Source organism: Oryx dammah, unplaced genomic scaffold, assembly GCF_014754425.2.
Source record: "Oryx dammah isolate SB20612 unplaced genomic scaffold, SCBI_Odam_1.1 HiC_scaffold_26, whole genome shotgun sequence".
Taxonomy (NCBI): domain Eukaryota; kingdom Metazoa; phylum Chordata; class Mammalia; order Artiodactyla; family Bovidae; genus Oryx; species Oryx dammah.
Genome location: NW_024070210.1, coordinates 64,071,881 through 64,086,902, shown reverse-complemented (window position 1 = coordinate 64,086,902; position 15,022 = coordinate 64,071,881). Strand labels below are relative to the sequence as shown.

At 41.0% G+C, this 15,022-nt stretch overlaps 2 protein-coding genes across 4 annotated transcripts in view; both read left to right on the top strand.

Moving 5' to 3' along the window:
• TMEM62 (transmembrane protein 62) overlaps positions 1-3,609 on the top strand; it is a 37,520-nt gene extending 33,911 nt beyond the window's left edge. For all 3 annotated transcript variants that reach the window (XM_040226809.1, XM_040226811.1, XM_040226810.1), the window contains one exon: positions 2,774-3,609. In XM_040226809.1, coding sequence (XP_040082743.1) covers positions 2,774-3,100 — 327 coding nt within the window. In that variant the 3' untranslated portion in view covers positions 3,101-3,609. The remainder of the gene's footprint in view (positions 1-2,773) is intronic.
• Positions 3,610-3,702: 93 nt separating this feature from the next.
• CCNDBP1 (cyclin D1 binding protein 1) lies at positions 3,703-14,035 on the top strand. The gene is made up of 11 exons (XM_040226812.1): positions 3,703-3,934; positions 4,106-4,165; positions 4,448-4,527; positions 6,290-6,371; positions 7,350-7,446; positions 7,619-7,689; positions 8,270-8,346; positions 8,694-8,974; positions 10,265-10,325; positions 12,426-12,472; positions 12,729-14,035. Exons 1-11 carry the CDS (start codon positions 3,826-3,828, stop codon positions 12,841-12,843), a joined length of 1,080 nt encoding a protein of 359 aa, XP_040082746.1. The 5' UTR covers positions 3,703-3,825; the 3' UTR covers positions 12,844-14,035.
• The last annotated feature ends 987 nt before the right edge of the window (positions 14,036-15,022 follow it).

Here is a 15,022-nt window from a genome sequence, read left to right as displayed (position 1 = left end):
TTTATTTGTTTTTATAATGCTTTCCAAGCTCCTTTATCCACCAGTCTTGTAAGCATCTAAAATACATTTTTGGAAGGAGGGTTTATAAGAGGTGAGAGAGGTTTTTGTTGTTTGTTTCACTGTGCTTTTTCATCTACAAACAGTGAAAGAAGAGACTTATGGTAGAATAAATGATAGACTTCAGGGTAAACCAAAATTGGTTATGATAATGAAGAAGGAAACTATTTCAGAGGGAGGAAAGGAAAAACAGACACACAAGAAAAGTGGATCAGTTACCCACTTTTGGAAGCTTTCTAGCTGTCTTAGCAGTTCACTTGTTTTTGAAAACACTGATATAATAGGTTTACATTTGGATTGAGATTTCTTTAGAACAAACACAAACAAAAATCCCAGACCTGTAGCAAATCTCTGTAAACAGGTTTGAAAACTGTTTACCTAACAATTTATCTATTGTTCTTACCTAATGGGGCTAATGGATCAAAATCTGAGGTGATGATCTGAAGTTTTATGAGATCCAAAAACATTGTTCAGAATGAGTTCACAGCCTCATAAGAGGGCAGTAAAGCATGATCTGCAGGGTTAGAGACAGACAAGGAGGGAAGATCTCTGCCTAGTGAACACTGACCACAAGCCAGAATATTCTGTTTAGCAGCATTTCATATGTGTCGAGATCCAGGTCTAGTTCAGTTTTCTATTATATAGATGGAGGCTGTCTCTCAGGAGCATCCTTCAGTTCAGTTCAGTCCCTCAGTCATGTCTGACTCTTTGCAACCCCATGGACTGCAGCACGCCAGGGTTCCCTGTCCATCGCCAATCCCTGGAGCTTGCTCAAAGTCATGTACATTGAGTTGGTGATGCCATCCAACCATCTCATCCTCTATTGTCCCTTTCTCCTCCTGCCTTCAATGTTTCCCAGCATCAGGGTCTTTTCCAGTGAGTCAGTTCTTCGCCATCAGGTGGCCGAAGTGTTGGAGCTTCAGCTTTCACATCAGTCCTTCCAATGAATATTCAGGACTGATTTCTTTTAGGATTGACTGGTTTGATCTCCTTGCAGTCCAAGGGACTCTCAAGAGTCTTCTCCAACACCACAGTTCAAAAGCATCAATTCTTTGGTGCTCAGCTTTCTTTATGGTCCAACTCTAACATACATATACATGACTACTGGAAAAACCATAGCTTTGACAGGAGCATCCTTATTCCAAATAAGATCTGAGCTTTACCAAAAGGTGGGTTTACAGTCATATTTTAATAAATAGTATACCAAGAATTGATTTTATGTATCATCTAGGTCCATAGCTCATAAATCTATTATATTTCTGACCTAGACTTCTTCTCTGCACCTCAGGTGACTGTATATACAACTAGTATTTTGCATCTTCCTTAGATATCTCACAGGAATCTTATATGTCTCTAACAGGACCTCATTTGTATCCCCAAACCTGTTTCTCCCAAGTTCTTTGCAGTTTCAATAAATTATCTAGGATGCATCTTAAGTTCTTCCCCTTCCCTCACACTTTTTATCTAGTTCATCAGCAAGTAGCAATGTACATGTCTTTGTCACTGTTACCACCATTCTTACCTAATCATATTTCTTTATTAAAAAAAATTATTTGGCTGTGTCAGGTCTTAATTGCAGCATGCAGGATCTTCGTTGCATCATGAGGGATCTTTCCTTGCAGTACTTGGGCTCTCTGGTTGTGGTGCTTGGGCTCTGGAGCACATGCACTCAGTAGTTGCAGTGCATGGGCTTAGTTGCTCCACGGCATATGGGATCTTATTTCCCCAACTGGGGATCAAACCCACATCCCCTGCATTGCATGGTGGATTCTTGTAGTGAACCAGGGAAGTCCCCAATAATTATTTCTTGCCTGGGCTACTGCAGTAACCCCCTAACTGGTTTCCCGTTGTTGCTCTTGTCTCCCTATTGTCAGCTTAAAACTCTTAAAGCAGAGCAGTGACATGATCTGGGTCCTGCTGACTGCCCCAAATTCCACCTACCTTATCATGTTCCAGGCCAACAGGAGAGTAACGGGAGATGGGCCCATCTCTGGGCTTTTAATTTGTTTTTCTGCCTGGAATGCTCTTCCACTGACTCATTTCTGCCCTTCAGACCTCAGAGAGCCCATCTCCCGTTGCCCTGTAACCAGTTATTTTCTTCATTGAATTTATCACCATCTGTAATTATCTTCCCCCTCCTCTTTTTTGGGGGGTGGGTTTCCTCTTTTCTGTACTAGAATGTAAGCTGTCTGAAGCATCTTTTCTGACTTGTTCATCAGTGTGTCCCTTGTCTACAGCCTTGCACAGTGCCTGTCACATAATGAGTGTGCAATAATTATTTGGTGAATGGAAATTCATATTGTAGTTATGGTTGAATTATAAATCTTAAATCTTCTAGTTTGTATTCCGGTATTCATTATGTTACTTCAATTACAAATGCAAAGTAAAGAAAAAATATTGATATCCAAGTTCCCCCCTCACTCTGCCCCCTCCAAAAAAAGTACTGTATATATGTATGTGTGTGTGTTTGTACATAGACATATATATTCATTTCTACCTTAAACATTTGAGAGCTTCAACAGAAATGAAATGACACTTGCCTTTAAGATGAACAAAAGGATGCAGGCAAATAAACAACTAAGGACACAAAGCATAAAGTATCAGTTAACCCCCAAGACAGAAAGCAACATATTTTTAGGAGCCACCAATAATATGTTAGTGAGACCTGACCCCACCAGGGCTTAATAAGCTAATGGTTCTGTTCTGTTCTTTCCAGCTGGTGTTTTTTAACATCCCCTTGATGGGTTACCTGTGTTGGATTTTGCTGCAGCGGTGCTTTGGTCACAGCTTCAGGTCTCATCTCTGTCAAGGAAAATACTTGAAAATTATACCTGTTCACCTACTTATGTTACTGCTGTACATCTGGCATATTTATTCCTGCTACTTTCTTCATGTGACATATGGCACTCTAGCTTTATTATTCTCCCCTTTACGGACCTGGTTGACACTGGCGACGCCTGTTCTCATTCGTTGTGTTTGGACAGTGAACTCTGCTGAGCTTGGAACCTTCATAGTGCAGTTAAAAAGCCACTTGAGCTCCTGAAGTCTCTATCTCCTAATCCACCTCTGTAGCCCAGGCCTCTGCCTCAGCAGCAGGCGAAAGGCCAGTATTGATGGGCAAACGTCAGGGAGCTGCTGTTCCTTGGACACCTGGGAGGTGGGGGGATTACCTACTACTGATTCTCGCAGAATGGACTGCAGAAAATTATATAATGCCGTGATTCCTCCCTTCCTCAAGAAGGTAAAGGGTTGATTTACTTTTGTGAAGAGAAAGCTTTTATCTAGGAGTCCACAGGGCAGGGGCTGGTGGATATGGGAGTATCTGAGGCCCACTCAGTGTGTTTTTTAGATACCTCATGTAAAGTACCTAGCACAGTGTCTGGAAATTGGCAGCCTGTAAGGAGGCCACTTTAGGGACAGGGAACACGCAAACTTGGACCTGACCCTGACTACCCTTGATTAGTTCCTAGTCCTTTTTTCGACAGGATTATGGGCTCTCTGCTTCCTCAGTCGGGGGTGTTTTCAAGTAATCAAATACCAATAAATGAATAATGAATAAGAAACAACTCGGTCTGGGTCTTGCCTGTGTCGCTAGGAGCGGGAGTGAGGCGGAGCTTTTGAGAGCGGAAGGGGTGTGGCTGGGCTTCCGAGGCGGGGCGGGTTGTTGCCGGAAGCGAAACCGCGGCCTGGAAGCGGAGCTGCGATAGCAGTGCGGCTCCGGAAGCGGTTTTGGGGGCTTAGTCCACTGGCTCCAAACGCGGTACTGGGATGGAGAGCGCAGCTGTATCTGCGGCCCCAGCCCCCACCCTGGATCCGCCTCTGGAACAGCTTCGGCACCTAGCCGGGGAGCTGCGGCAGCTGCTTCCTGGAGTGCGGGGTGAGCTGACGTAGGGGCCGGGTGACCGCAGGGGCGGGCTTGGGTGGGAAGGGGCCAGGCCTTGGCGGCCGCGGCGCCGGGTCCGGGCAGAGGAGGTGGGGCCGGGAGGTCGTTCCGCTTACCTGTGCTCTTTCGTTTGTCGCCGCCCGGCGCACACCCCGCACCCACTAGTCGGCGAAGCCCAGGAAACCACCAAGGAGTTTGATCGGGAGGCCTTTTGGAGAAGACTCAGTGAGTGTCTCTCCTATTGGAGACTGCTGTCGCTCATCTCTTCCCTACTCCTTTCCTTCCTGCATCGCCCCCGCCCCAGCCTCTCTGCGGGGATATTCCTCCTTACCTATCCTTGGTACCTCCGAGGTTGAAATATAAAACACTGATTTTTGGAGGTGTTTTTGAGACGTCTTAGCGGGCATGGGTGGAGAGGGGACGCATTATCTTCAAAGTCCGTGCAGCCGTTGCAGCCTTTTGGCACTAACATATTGGCTCTTGCCACCTGCTCTGTCACTCCCCCAGATGAGGCAGCTGTGACAGTGTCAAGGGAAGCCACGACTCTGACCGTAGCCTTCTCTCGACTTCCACTGCCATCTCCACAGGTGGGCTTCACTTTTCTAGAATTCTTGTGCTGCTCAGTATTCCTTAGGAAGCCTCTCATTTTCTTTCCACCTTTTACACTCAAATCTGGGGATTTAATTTCCTCATCTGTGGAGTAAGATGAAGGTTCTCACACCACAGGATTGTTCTGAAGATCAGATTGTCAAATGCCGTAGTTGTCATGGGGTAGATGGCTCTTCTAAATATTAGTTCATTCTGAGGTTCATCCTGGTTATTTCCTTTCTGACATTTTTAAAAGTACTTTCTGTTTGCTAAGTGTTTTCACATACATGATCCTTTTCTGACAGATGAACAGGCAGGCCCAGAGGCTCAGTTTAAGGTAGATAAGTAGTGGAGCTAGGACTTAAATTAGGTTCTATCTGATGTTTGAGCGCCACCTTTTCTATTATACTACATAATACTCTTTTGTACTGAATTATTTTTATACTATTATATATATTATATATTATTATATTATTATATTTATATATAATAATGTAGACAGTATAAGGTTCAAAAGATATCAAAGTTAAATGTGCTAAAAAGTTTATATCTTCTCTCTCTGGTTCCTTTTGTATTATTCCATATATATGCTATGCATATTCACACAAGTGCATATGGCTTCTTCTTTTTACACAAGTGATAATAGTTTCTGTTGAGAAATCAGCTGGTAACCTTATAGGAGTTCTCTTGTATGTTATTTGTGACTTTTCCCTTGTTGCTTTTAATATTTTATCTTTGTCTTTAATTTTTGTCAGTTTGATTACTCTGTACATGCTCAGGACAGTGGTTTTTTCATTCGTAGATGAAAAATTAAAATATGGCTTTATATGAATTATATATATTTGAATCACAATTGCTTTCTTAGGATCTCAGCACATTAATTCTGCCAAAGAATGGTTTGTTTGTTTTTTGTTTTTTTTTTTAATTCCAGTCCTTACAATGTATTTTTACAAAATTATATGTTTGGATGTTGAAACAATGACACATTGGTGTAAAAGTTTCTAAGTACTCTCAATCTTTGTACCTATCCATCTCAGACTGGTGACACATCATTTATGGACTGGCACCACATTTTGCGTAGCACTGGCTTGGAATTTAGCAGAGCAGTGAGGACAGGGAAGATAAGGGAAAGCCAGTGACTGCCTAGAAGGAAAATAGTCAGCATTGAGCATTGTAGAGTCCATGCTAATTTCCTTTAGGTATACTGAAATTCTATTAGAGACAGAGGCAGAGAGATAGACAACTGGTTAATGGTCTAAGATAGAGCTGACAACTTTTCTGTAAAAGGCCAAATAGTAAACATTTTAGGCTTTGCAGTCCAGCTACTCCACTCTGCCTCTGTAGTGTGAATACTATTATAGACAATTTGTAAACGCATGAGTGTGGCTGTGTCCTAGAAACATTTTATTTGCAAAAACTGGCAGTGAGCCTGATTGGGCCCTTGGGCTCTAGTTTGCCAACTCCTGGTCTAAGGTATGGTGAATACCTCAAAGCTGATCACAGATATCTTGGGATATAGAGTATCAGGGATGTTTTTCCTACAGTTTCTTGTCTTACTGAGTTTCTGCTCAGTACCTGGTATCCAGCTAACTCCTCTCTGGTATGTGATGAGAACAGCACAGGGCCTGATGCATAATAGGACTTCAGAAAATGTTTGATGATGCCGTACAGATGTCTGTTCTTTTCCCCTGTAGATGGCTTGACCACATCGATCTAATCCATTTCTTTTTTTCTTTCTGAAATTGGCTTATCATCTCCTAGGAAACCCAGAGGTTCTGTGAACAAGTGCATGCTGCCATCAAGGCACTTATTGCAGTGTACTATTTGTTTCCCAAGGATCAGGGTAAGCCACTCCATATACATAAGTGTTCAGTTTATGGGGTAGATCTTTGCTAATGTGACAGCTTATGTCCTGAGAATTTTACCTTTTCCTCAATTTGATCATGTAACTTTCTCCCATTAAGTGCAGTCAAAGGTGGTTATATAAGTGACCTCCATAAGTAAGCCTTTGTGCTAAAGTTCAGATACTGTGTTCTCGTGTCCCCTGCCTTACTTGACTCTTAACATTTTTAATTCTCACTGGCTTCTCCGTCTCTAATGCATTATAATCACCACAGATACTGCTTGGTTATCAGTGCCATCCCCAGGCTTCTCCTCCTCACCACATGCTGTTTCTGAGCTCCCTTATAAGTTAAGTGGCCTCCAGCTCTGCCTGTATCTTCGTGTCTTGATTGTTATCAGGTTACAATTATAAATGAATACATGTCTCATGGATCTTCAGGGTTACTCATGGGGTTTAAACTTGAAGTGTTTTATCCACAAATGCCAGGAAATCACTATTCTTAAAAATGCGTGTTATTTTATTTATTTGGCTGCGCCAGGTCTTAGTTGCGGCAGGCGTGCTCTGCAGTCTTTGTCATGGCATGCAGGGTCTTTAGCTGCAGTTGTGACCTCTGAGTTGTGGCATGTAGGATCTAGTTCCCTGACCAGAGATTGAACCCTGGCCCCTGCATTGGCAGCGTAGAGTCTTAGCCACTGGACCATCAGGAAAGTCCCAAGAAACTACTTTTTAATGAATGAATACATGCTTTCATGGAACCATTTTGTTCCAGATCTCTTTTGGAAAATACCACTAAGGAATGGTGGGAGGAGCAAGCAAATGACATGGGGATATACATAAGACCTGGGTTTTGTGTTGGCACTCCGGTTAAAGCATGTGGGTGCACATTACCTCAAATTCTGTAGGGCTTAGATTCTCAGGAAGACTTTCCAGACTTCTGGAAAGACGAACAGGCTGCTTAGTCTTTGGATCTGGCTATAGGCATCACCCTGCGAAAGCTGGTGCGGAGCGCTACTCTGGACATTGTGGATGACATGGCTCAGCTTGTGGAAGCACTTTACATCAATCCAGCTCAGAGGTAGTGATGCCACGCTGGAGTTATTGGGTAATGGGGTTCTTTGCTTCTGGGAGGGGGAAAAAGTCATTTTAACAGCAAAGTTACTGATAACTGAGATTAATGACCAGCAGGAAGGACCTTTGTAGGAAACAGGAACCCAGGTTATTGATTTATCCTTATTGATTCCTTTCAGCAGCCCTGAGAACCTGATTCCCTACAACAGTGTCTGGGATGCTTGCCAACATGTACCTCAGATCCCAAAAGGTGGGTGAGAGTAGAAAGTAGACATTGACTCTGCTGGCCAAAGCTGACAGACCTCACGTCTAGCTGCCAGTTTTGTAGTAGTATGTATTTTTTCTTACGTAAAGAACTTAGTGAAATAGGTCTAGTTTATCACCAACATGAAAAGATAGTTATTAATTCTTTTTGCCAATCTTTTTAGTTCACGTAACTTATAAATTCAAACACCCTCTGGCTGTGGCTCTGTCTCTTGTTGAACAGATGTGGTTTTCTCTTCTGGTCCTGTTCCAGGGGCAGTATTTTGGGGACACTGAAGCAGTTATGGGGTAGAGCCTGCTAGGCCAAGAGCAGTGGTCATCCAAGGGTACCATGCTGAGAAACATGATGTGACTATTATATTTCTTCCAGTGGTGAATGACAGGAAGCTTTTTAGCCCCCCTGTCTGGGCCCCCAGAGGATGTATATGAGAAGAATTTTACATTCAACTGCTGCCCTTGTTTACTGTCCTTGGCACTCCCTTCAGATGAGAACACTGTTGCTTTTTGCAGACTGGAGAATTGTTGGGATTCTCCACTAACTGTAGTGCTTCTCATTCTTCACTCAGATAACAAAGCTGCAGCCCTTTCAGTGCTGACAAAGAGTGTGGATCTTGTGAAGGATGCACATGAGGAGATGGAGCAGGTGAGAGGACCTCTTTCTCTGATGGTCATTGGAAGGCCACTCTGTGTCTAGTAGATGAGGGTTGGTTATAAAGGGAGAAGATGTGTCAAGCGTGGACCACATGGGTCCCCCCTCACTCCCATCCTCCATCTCCCATCTCCCCCCGCCCCATGTCGGGGTGTGATCTGTACCATTCCTCTCTGTTCCATTGCTGTACTAGGAGAGTTAGAACAGCATGTGTGAGGTGATTCAGCTCTGTAGCCATTTAGCGAAATAGCTGGCTGAAGTCTGGGGACAATTCCGACATGATGCTAAAAGTATTAATACATTTTTTTTCTGGCATGCACATATATCCTGTTGTATCTTAGGCTGTGGAAGAATGTGACCCTTACTGTGGCCTCTTGAATGACTTTGAGGAGGACACCTCTGACAACCATGTTGATGAGGAGGATATATTGGGATGTCCAAACAATCGGGACTCATATTGGTCAGAGGGAGACCAGGAGCTCATAATCCCATGCCTTGCACTGGCGAAAGCATCCAAAGCCTGCCTGAAGAAAATTCGGCTCTCAGTGGCAGAGAACGGGAAGAAAGATCAGGTGGCCCAGCTGGATGACATTGTGGACATTTCTGATGAGATCAGCCCTAGGTAAGCGTGACCTCCACTCAAAACATCCCAGCAGCAGCATTCTGACGTCAACTTGTGCCGTCACCTGAAGGTTTTTGTCCATCTTTTTGTTTTGAAAGTTTCCAAACCTTCAGGAAGGGTTAAAAAGTATTGTAGCGAGTACCTGTACTTCCATCTAGGTTCACCTATTGTTCACTTTTTTTTTTCTGTATTGGTTTACTTCTCTGTAATTAGATGTACCTTTTTAAAAACTGAAATAGATGTGCTACGTTCATCCCTGAACCATTCGTGAGTAAGTTGCAGACATCAGTGACGTTTTTCCCTGAATATTTCAGCATGTATTTCCTAAGAAAAAACAGTTTTACTCTTAGTATTACATTTAAGAAATTTACATTGAATATGTGTTTGTTTGTGATAGTCACTTAGTCATGTTTGACTCTTTGCAACCCCATGGACTGTAGCCTGCCAGGTTCCTCTGTCCATGGAATTCTCCAGGCAAGAATACTGGAGTAGTTTGCCATTCTCTGACGATCAAGATTATACTGAGTATAATAATATTATCTAATATTCAGATTTCCCAAATTGTCTCTAAAACGTCTTCTATAGCTTTTTTGTTTGTTTTTTAAATTCAGGGTTCTGTCCAGGGGTCATACTGCATTTGATTGTCTTCTCTTTGGTATCTTGCAACTAAAACAGTCCCTGTCCTTTTTTAGCTTTTTTTGTCATTGACATTTAAAATTTTTTAAAAATTTTCTTGACATTTTTAAAGAATCCAAGTCAGTTGCATTGTAAAATATCTAGCAATCTGGATTCATGTGGTTGTTTTCTCATAAGTATATTCAGGTTAGACATTTTTGGCAAGAATATCGCTTAGTTGAGTGTTTCATGCTTTTCATTGCATCATGTCAGACAGGCACATGGTATTAGTTTGTCGTGTTTTTGGTGGTACAGCACTAACTTGATTGCTTGATTAAAGTGGTGCCTACTTTAATGGCATTCAGGGATGATTTCTGCCTATATCAGTTATTAAACTTATGGTTTCAGATCCAGACATTTTTAACTGAATTAATAATGTTCCATCCTACTGGCCAGGGAGTTCCCCCCCACCCTCAACTTCTTAGTAAAACAGAGTAGGTATGTGTTCCCTAAATACCAGTTGAATTGGTTATTTATTGGTTGCCCAGTTTAAGGAACTGATGGATTTCTGGGAATTATTTCCTCGCTCGTTGCATCCTTAGTTGTGTCCTGGAGACCACCTAGTTGAGCTTTGTTCCTTCTTGGTTAATGGTTATTTTTTATTTCTCCCTTTAGTGTGGATGACTTGGCTTTGAGCATTTACCCACCTGTGTGCCCTTTGACTGTGCGAATCAATGTAAGTACTGGCTTTGAGGGAATAGCTGCAGACCTAATTGGTAGGATTTCAGTAATCACTGGTATTTCCTTAAACTGTGGGGAATATGTTTATTTGTTACACTTGGATGCAAGTACTATAGTAATGTCACCATGTGTTTGTGCTTGATAAATATTTGTTGAATTTGAATTCTGATAGCAATGAGCTCTGATAGTACTCTCTCTTCTATAACTACTTGGGTAATTGTTTAGAAAAACCCAAAGACCTTAGAGGGGCTTCCTTGGTGGCACTCGCGGTAAAGAATGCACCTGCCAGGGTGGGAGACGTAAGAGACATGGTCTGATCCCTGGGTCAGGAAGATCCTCTGGAGGAGAGCATGGCAACCCACACCAGTATTCTTGCTTGGAGAATCCCATGGATGGAGAAGCCTGGTAGGCCACCGTCTGTAGGTGCGCAGAGTCAGACACAGCTGAAGTGATTTAGCATGCATGCACCCAAAGACCTTAGAAAACCATGCCTTGAGGAAAGTCTTAATTAGTACAGTGCTTTAGGATTCTTTCAACGTGAAGTTACAAGTTTCTAATTTCCAGTATAGGCCAAAGTAGGTGAATACTCTATTTATTCTAATAGAGAATACTATAATACAAAATACTAGAATATATTTAATATCTATTCTACTTCTATATATGTTCTCTATTCTAATGTCAACATATTATGTGATCTAACCATGAGTGGTCATGAAGGGTTAAGCTCTTTATAAAAATCTGATTTTATTGTTTTCTTTGAAGTCCTAGGTCCTGTGCTAGAGTTCTCTTCTCTTATTTTTTATAAACTTTAAGTTATTATGTCTCATTTTATTGGAAAGAGAAGTAAAATTGCAGATAGCTTATATTTACCATCAGACGTATCAGTCCTAATAATATTTGGTAAATTAGATAGTGGAAATTATTAATAGAGTCATCAAATGTATCTTTACAATGTGGAAACACCTTGGAGTAGAATTAGGATCCTTTTGGACATTATCTTTTTTTTCACATTCACTTTTAAAAAATAGACTTCTGAAGAAATAAACATCCTTTGTAATACGCCATGTCGGTTACCTAAAAGCAGTTTTAAGGAATGCATGGTATATTGGTAGGATACATACATCCTCATGTTATCTTGTTATTGGTATTCTTAAAATTTTAAGTTTTTTTAAAAAAACCCAGTTGTTTCTGCTGTATATATCCTGAACTATCAGCAGTTAGGACAAATTTAGGTTATATTTTTCCTTTTTTTGTTTTCTTTAAAAAAAATTTAAATGTAAAAAAGCTTATAAAGATGCTATAGCAGCAGTATTAATAAGATTTTGCTAAATAGAAGAGTCCATGATCCTGCCACCTAATCAACATTTTTGTTTTTGATTGTTTCCTCCAAGGTTTTTTTTTAATGACTTCTTATTACTTGAGTGTTAAGATACTGTAATATTTTAACTCTCCTCCTTCCTTTTTTCTCACTTTCACTTTTTAAAAATTGACTTCTTGTCCCGGCTCTGCTGATAGTTCAGGATATGTATAGCAGAAACAACTGTTTTTTTTTTTTTTTTACTTACGAATTTTAAGAATACCGGTGACAAAATAATGTGAGGATGTATGAATGCTACCAATGTACCATGCATTCCTTAAAATTGTTTCTAGGGTAACTGACATAGTGAATTGCTAAAGATGTTTATTTCTTAAGTCAGTTTTTAAAAAGTGAATGTGAAAAAGTGGGGGAAGAGAGCTAAAGTATTAAATATTTTAACATTCAAGTAAAATATTTTAGCGCTTCTCCCCCCCGCCCCTTTTTTCCTCTTTTCCGTTTTTTTCCTCCTTTCTTTTTTTTCCCCCTAAATATTTATTTTATTTGTTCGGTTGTGCCGAGTGTTAGCTGCGCCCCAAAGTATCTTCGGTCTTTGTTGGGGCATGCAGGGTCTTTTAGTTGTGGCCTGTGGGGTCTACTTCCCTGACCAGGGATTGAACCCAGGACCCCTGCACTGGGAGCTCAGAGTCCCAGCCACTGGACCTCCAGGGAAGTCTCCTCTCCTTTCCTTTTTGTGGTAGGGCTCAGGGTGAGTAACTTCTCGTTTCTTTTTTTATCTAGTCTGCAAAACTTGTATCCGTTTTAAAGAAGGCACTCGAAATAACAAAGTGAGTATGAAGACTTATCCCCAAATAGCTTTTTGAGAATAAGCCTGTACAGCCATTCTTAACTCCCAAACCCCCATTTCAAAGAGTAGAAGGTGAGTTTAGTGTTTTCTTTCAGCTTTGCTTATGGAGCAGCTGAGTTTCTGCAGAGAAACTCGTCCTCTTTTACTATAGTTTTCCCTGTGCTCTCTTTTGAGGATAGGTCTTTTCCTTGACAGTATAATAAATTTAACTTCTGTTTTTCCCATTGCATTTGCAGAGCAAGTCATGTGACCCCACAGCCAGAAGATAGTTGGATTCCTTTACTTATTAATGCTGTTGATCATTGCATGAACAGAATCAAAGAACTCACTCAGAATGAAGTCGAATCATGAATTTTCAGGCTCATTTGAATTCTCTTCTCTTTCTTACTGTCACAGCTGAGCTCTGATGTCTGCTTTTAGAATGGAGCTGGGATGCTTTCTGGATTGGAAGGGAGTTCCTATCTATACTTACTAAGAGACACAATTACCAAAGTTTGGTGATTAGGCCAAACTGGCAATTATTTATAAACCATATGAGTATGATATATTTTTCTGTGCTAGATACAAAAGACAATTACACGAGTTTTTGTTTTTTGAGTTGCCTCTCAGAGATCCCTGAGGAAGCTGCCTTATTCCCTATTCAATAAAATGTGTCATTATCAAAGATATATTTTAGCATGTTGCTGCATATAATTATTCTTACCAGCAAGTTCTTTTGAATGTTATTCCAGTTTGTTCCATTACTATATTGGTGTTGAAGGGCTTCCCCAATGGCTCAGCGGTAAAGAATCTGCCTGCAATGCAGGAGACGCAGGAGATGAGGTTTACTCCCTGGGTTGGGAAGATCTACTGGAGAAGGAAATGGTAACCCACTCCAGTATTCTTCCCTGAAAAGTTCCATGGACAGAGGAGCCTCACAGCTGAGCACACAAAAGAGAGTTCTGTTGGTATTGAGCTTGTGAAAATCACTAAGTGTGTTAGTGGCTCAGTCACGTCTGACTCTTTGCGACCCCATAGACTGTAGCCTGCCAGGCTCCTCTGTCTTAGCGATTTTCTAGGCAAGAGTACTGGAGTGGTTTGCCATTTCCTTCTCCAGGGGATCTTCCTGACCCAGAGGTCAAACCTGAGTCTCATATCTCCTGCATTGGTAGGCAGTTTCTTTACTGCTGGTGCCACCTGGGAATCTGGAGAATTAATAAAGTGAAACCGGATTTAAAATGGAGTGAGAGGCCAGAAGGAGGAGCTCTCACACAGTATTACTCTAGGTAAATAACAGGAAGGATTGTCAATTATAGATAGGAATGGTGTACATTTCATCTCCTACAGGAAATTGGAAATTGACACTAGCTACTAAGCTAAGGAAAACCCCTCATCACCCTGAACTCTTGCTTTCCTCCATGAAAATTTGTTCAAAACAACTGCTTCCAACTTCCTCCCTTTCCCTCCTTTGTTTGTGGGACTTGGCTGTGGCTTTTACTATAGCTGGCTTGACCCTAATTGCAGTTGTTTGTTGTTCCTGAATAAACCCCTTTTGCTGGTAAAATAACTGGCTGTTTCATTTTTTAGGTCAACAAGCTCAGTTGTTAGGTTTGTTCACTGTATTGAACAGACTTATTTTCCTTATACATATTTGTATTGTTTTCTGTTTTGTATTGCCTGTCCCCAAATGTAAGTACAAAATTTTTGTAAATCAAAAAAATTTGAATGTATAAGATTATAGAGTTTATATAATATTAAGGGCCTCTTCAGTTAATCCTTTTGCAAAACCATCACCAGTTAATTATATTTTTACATCAGTCTGGAAGATCACGTATTGGAAAGCAAGGTAAACCTGGAAAGTAACATCTTAGAAAGCAGGGTATACAGTGCTATACCTGACTAGGCCTTATGCATGTCCTACAGGTCTCCACACTTCTACTGGGCGTCCTTTGGCTAGTATAGATGTACTTCGTCACATCTGCCCATCTGACATCCCCATGGTCTCTTTAGGTGCAATCAGCAACAGTAGCTGTCCTTTTTATTCCCACCACCCCTTCTTTTTTGTTATGTTCACTAATTTGTTATATTTTTTAGATTCCACATATAAGTGATATCATACAGTGTTTATCTTTCTCTAACTTATTTCACTTAGCATAGTAGCCTGCAAGTCTAGCATCCATTCTTTTGAGAGAATACTGTGTACTTGAGGCTGAAGTTCTTTGAGACAAGAGTTTTAATTTACTTTCATAAAGTGCCATTCTGTACTTGTTAACAAATATTACAAAGAAAAGGAACTAAAACCGAGAGTATCAAAGCAACAAAATGGAAACAATGAAAAAAAATTTAACTCTGTACAAAAGGAGTCCAGTTTTTTTTTATAGGTCCTATTTTCTTTATACTTAATAATTATATTTCTCTACTGGACCAAATTCATGTTGTTACCATCACACTTAATTGTGGACTATGTAATCTTTCATAATATTCAACTCTAATAAGGACTTATCCATAGCTGAATATTGAAGATCATTCTCCACTGAGGTCTTATGCTGTG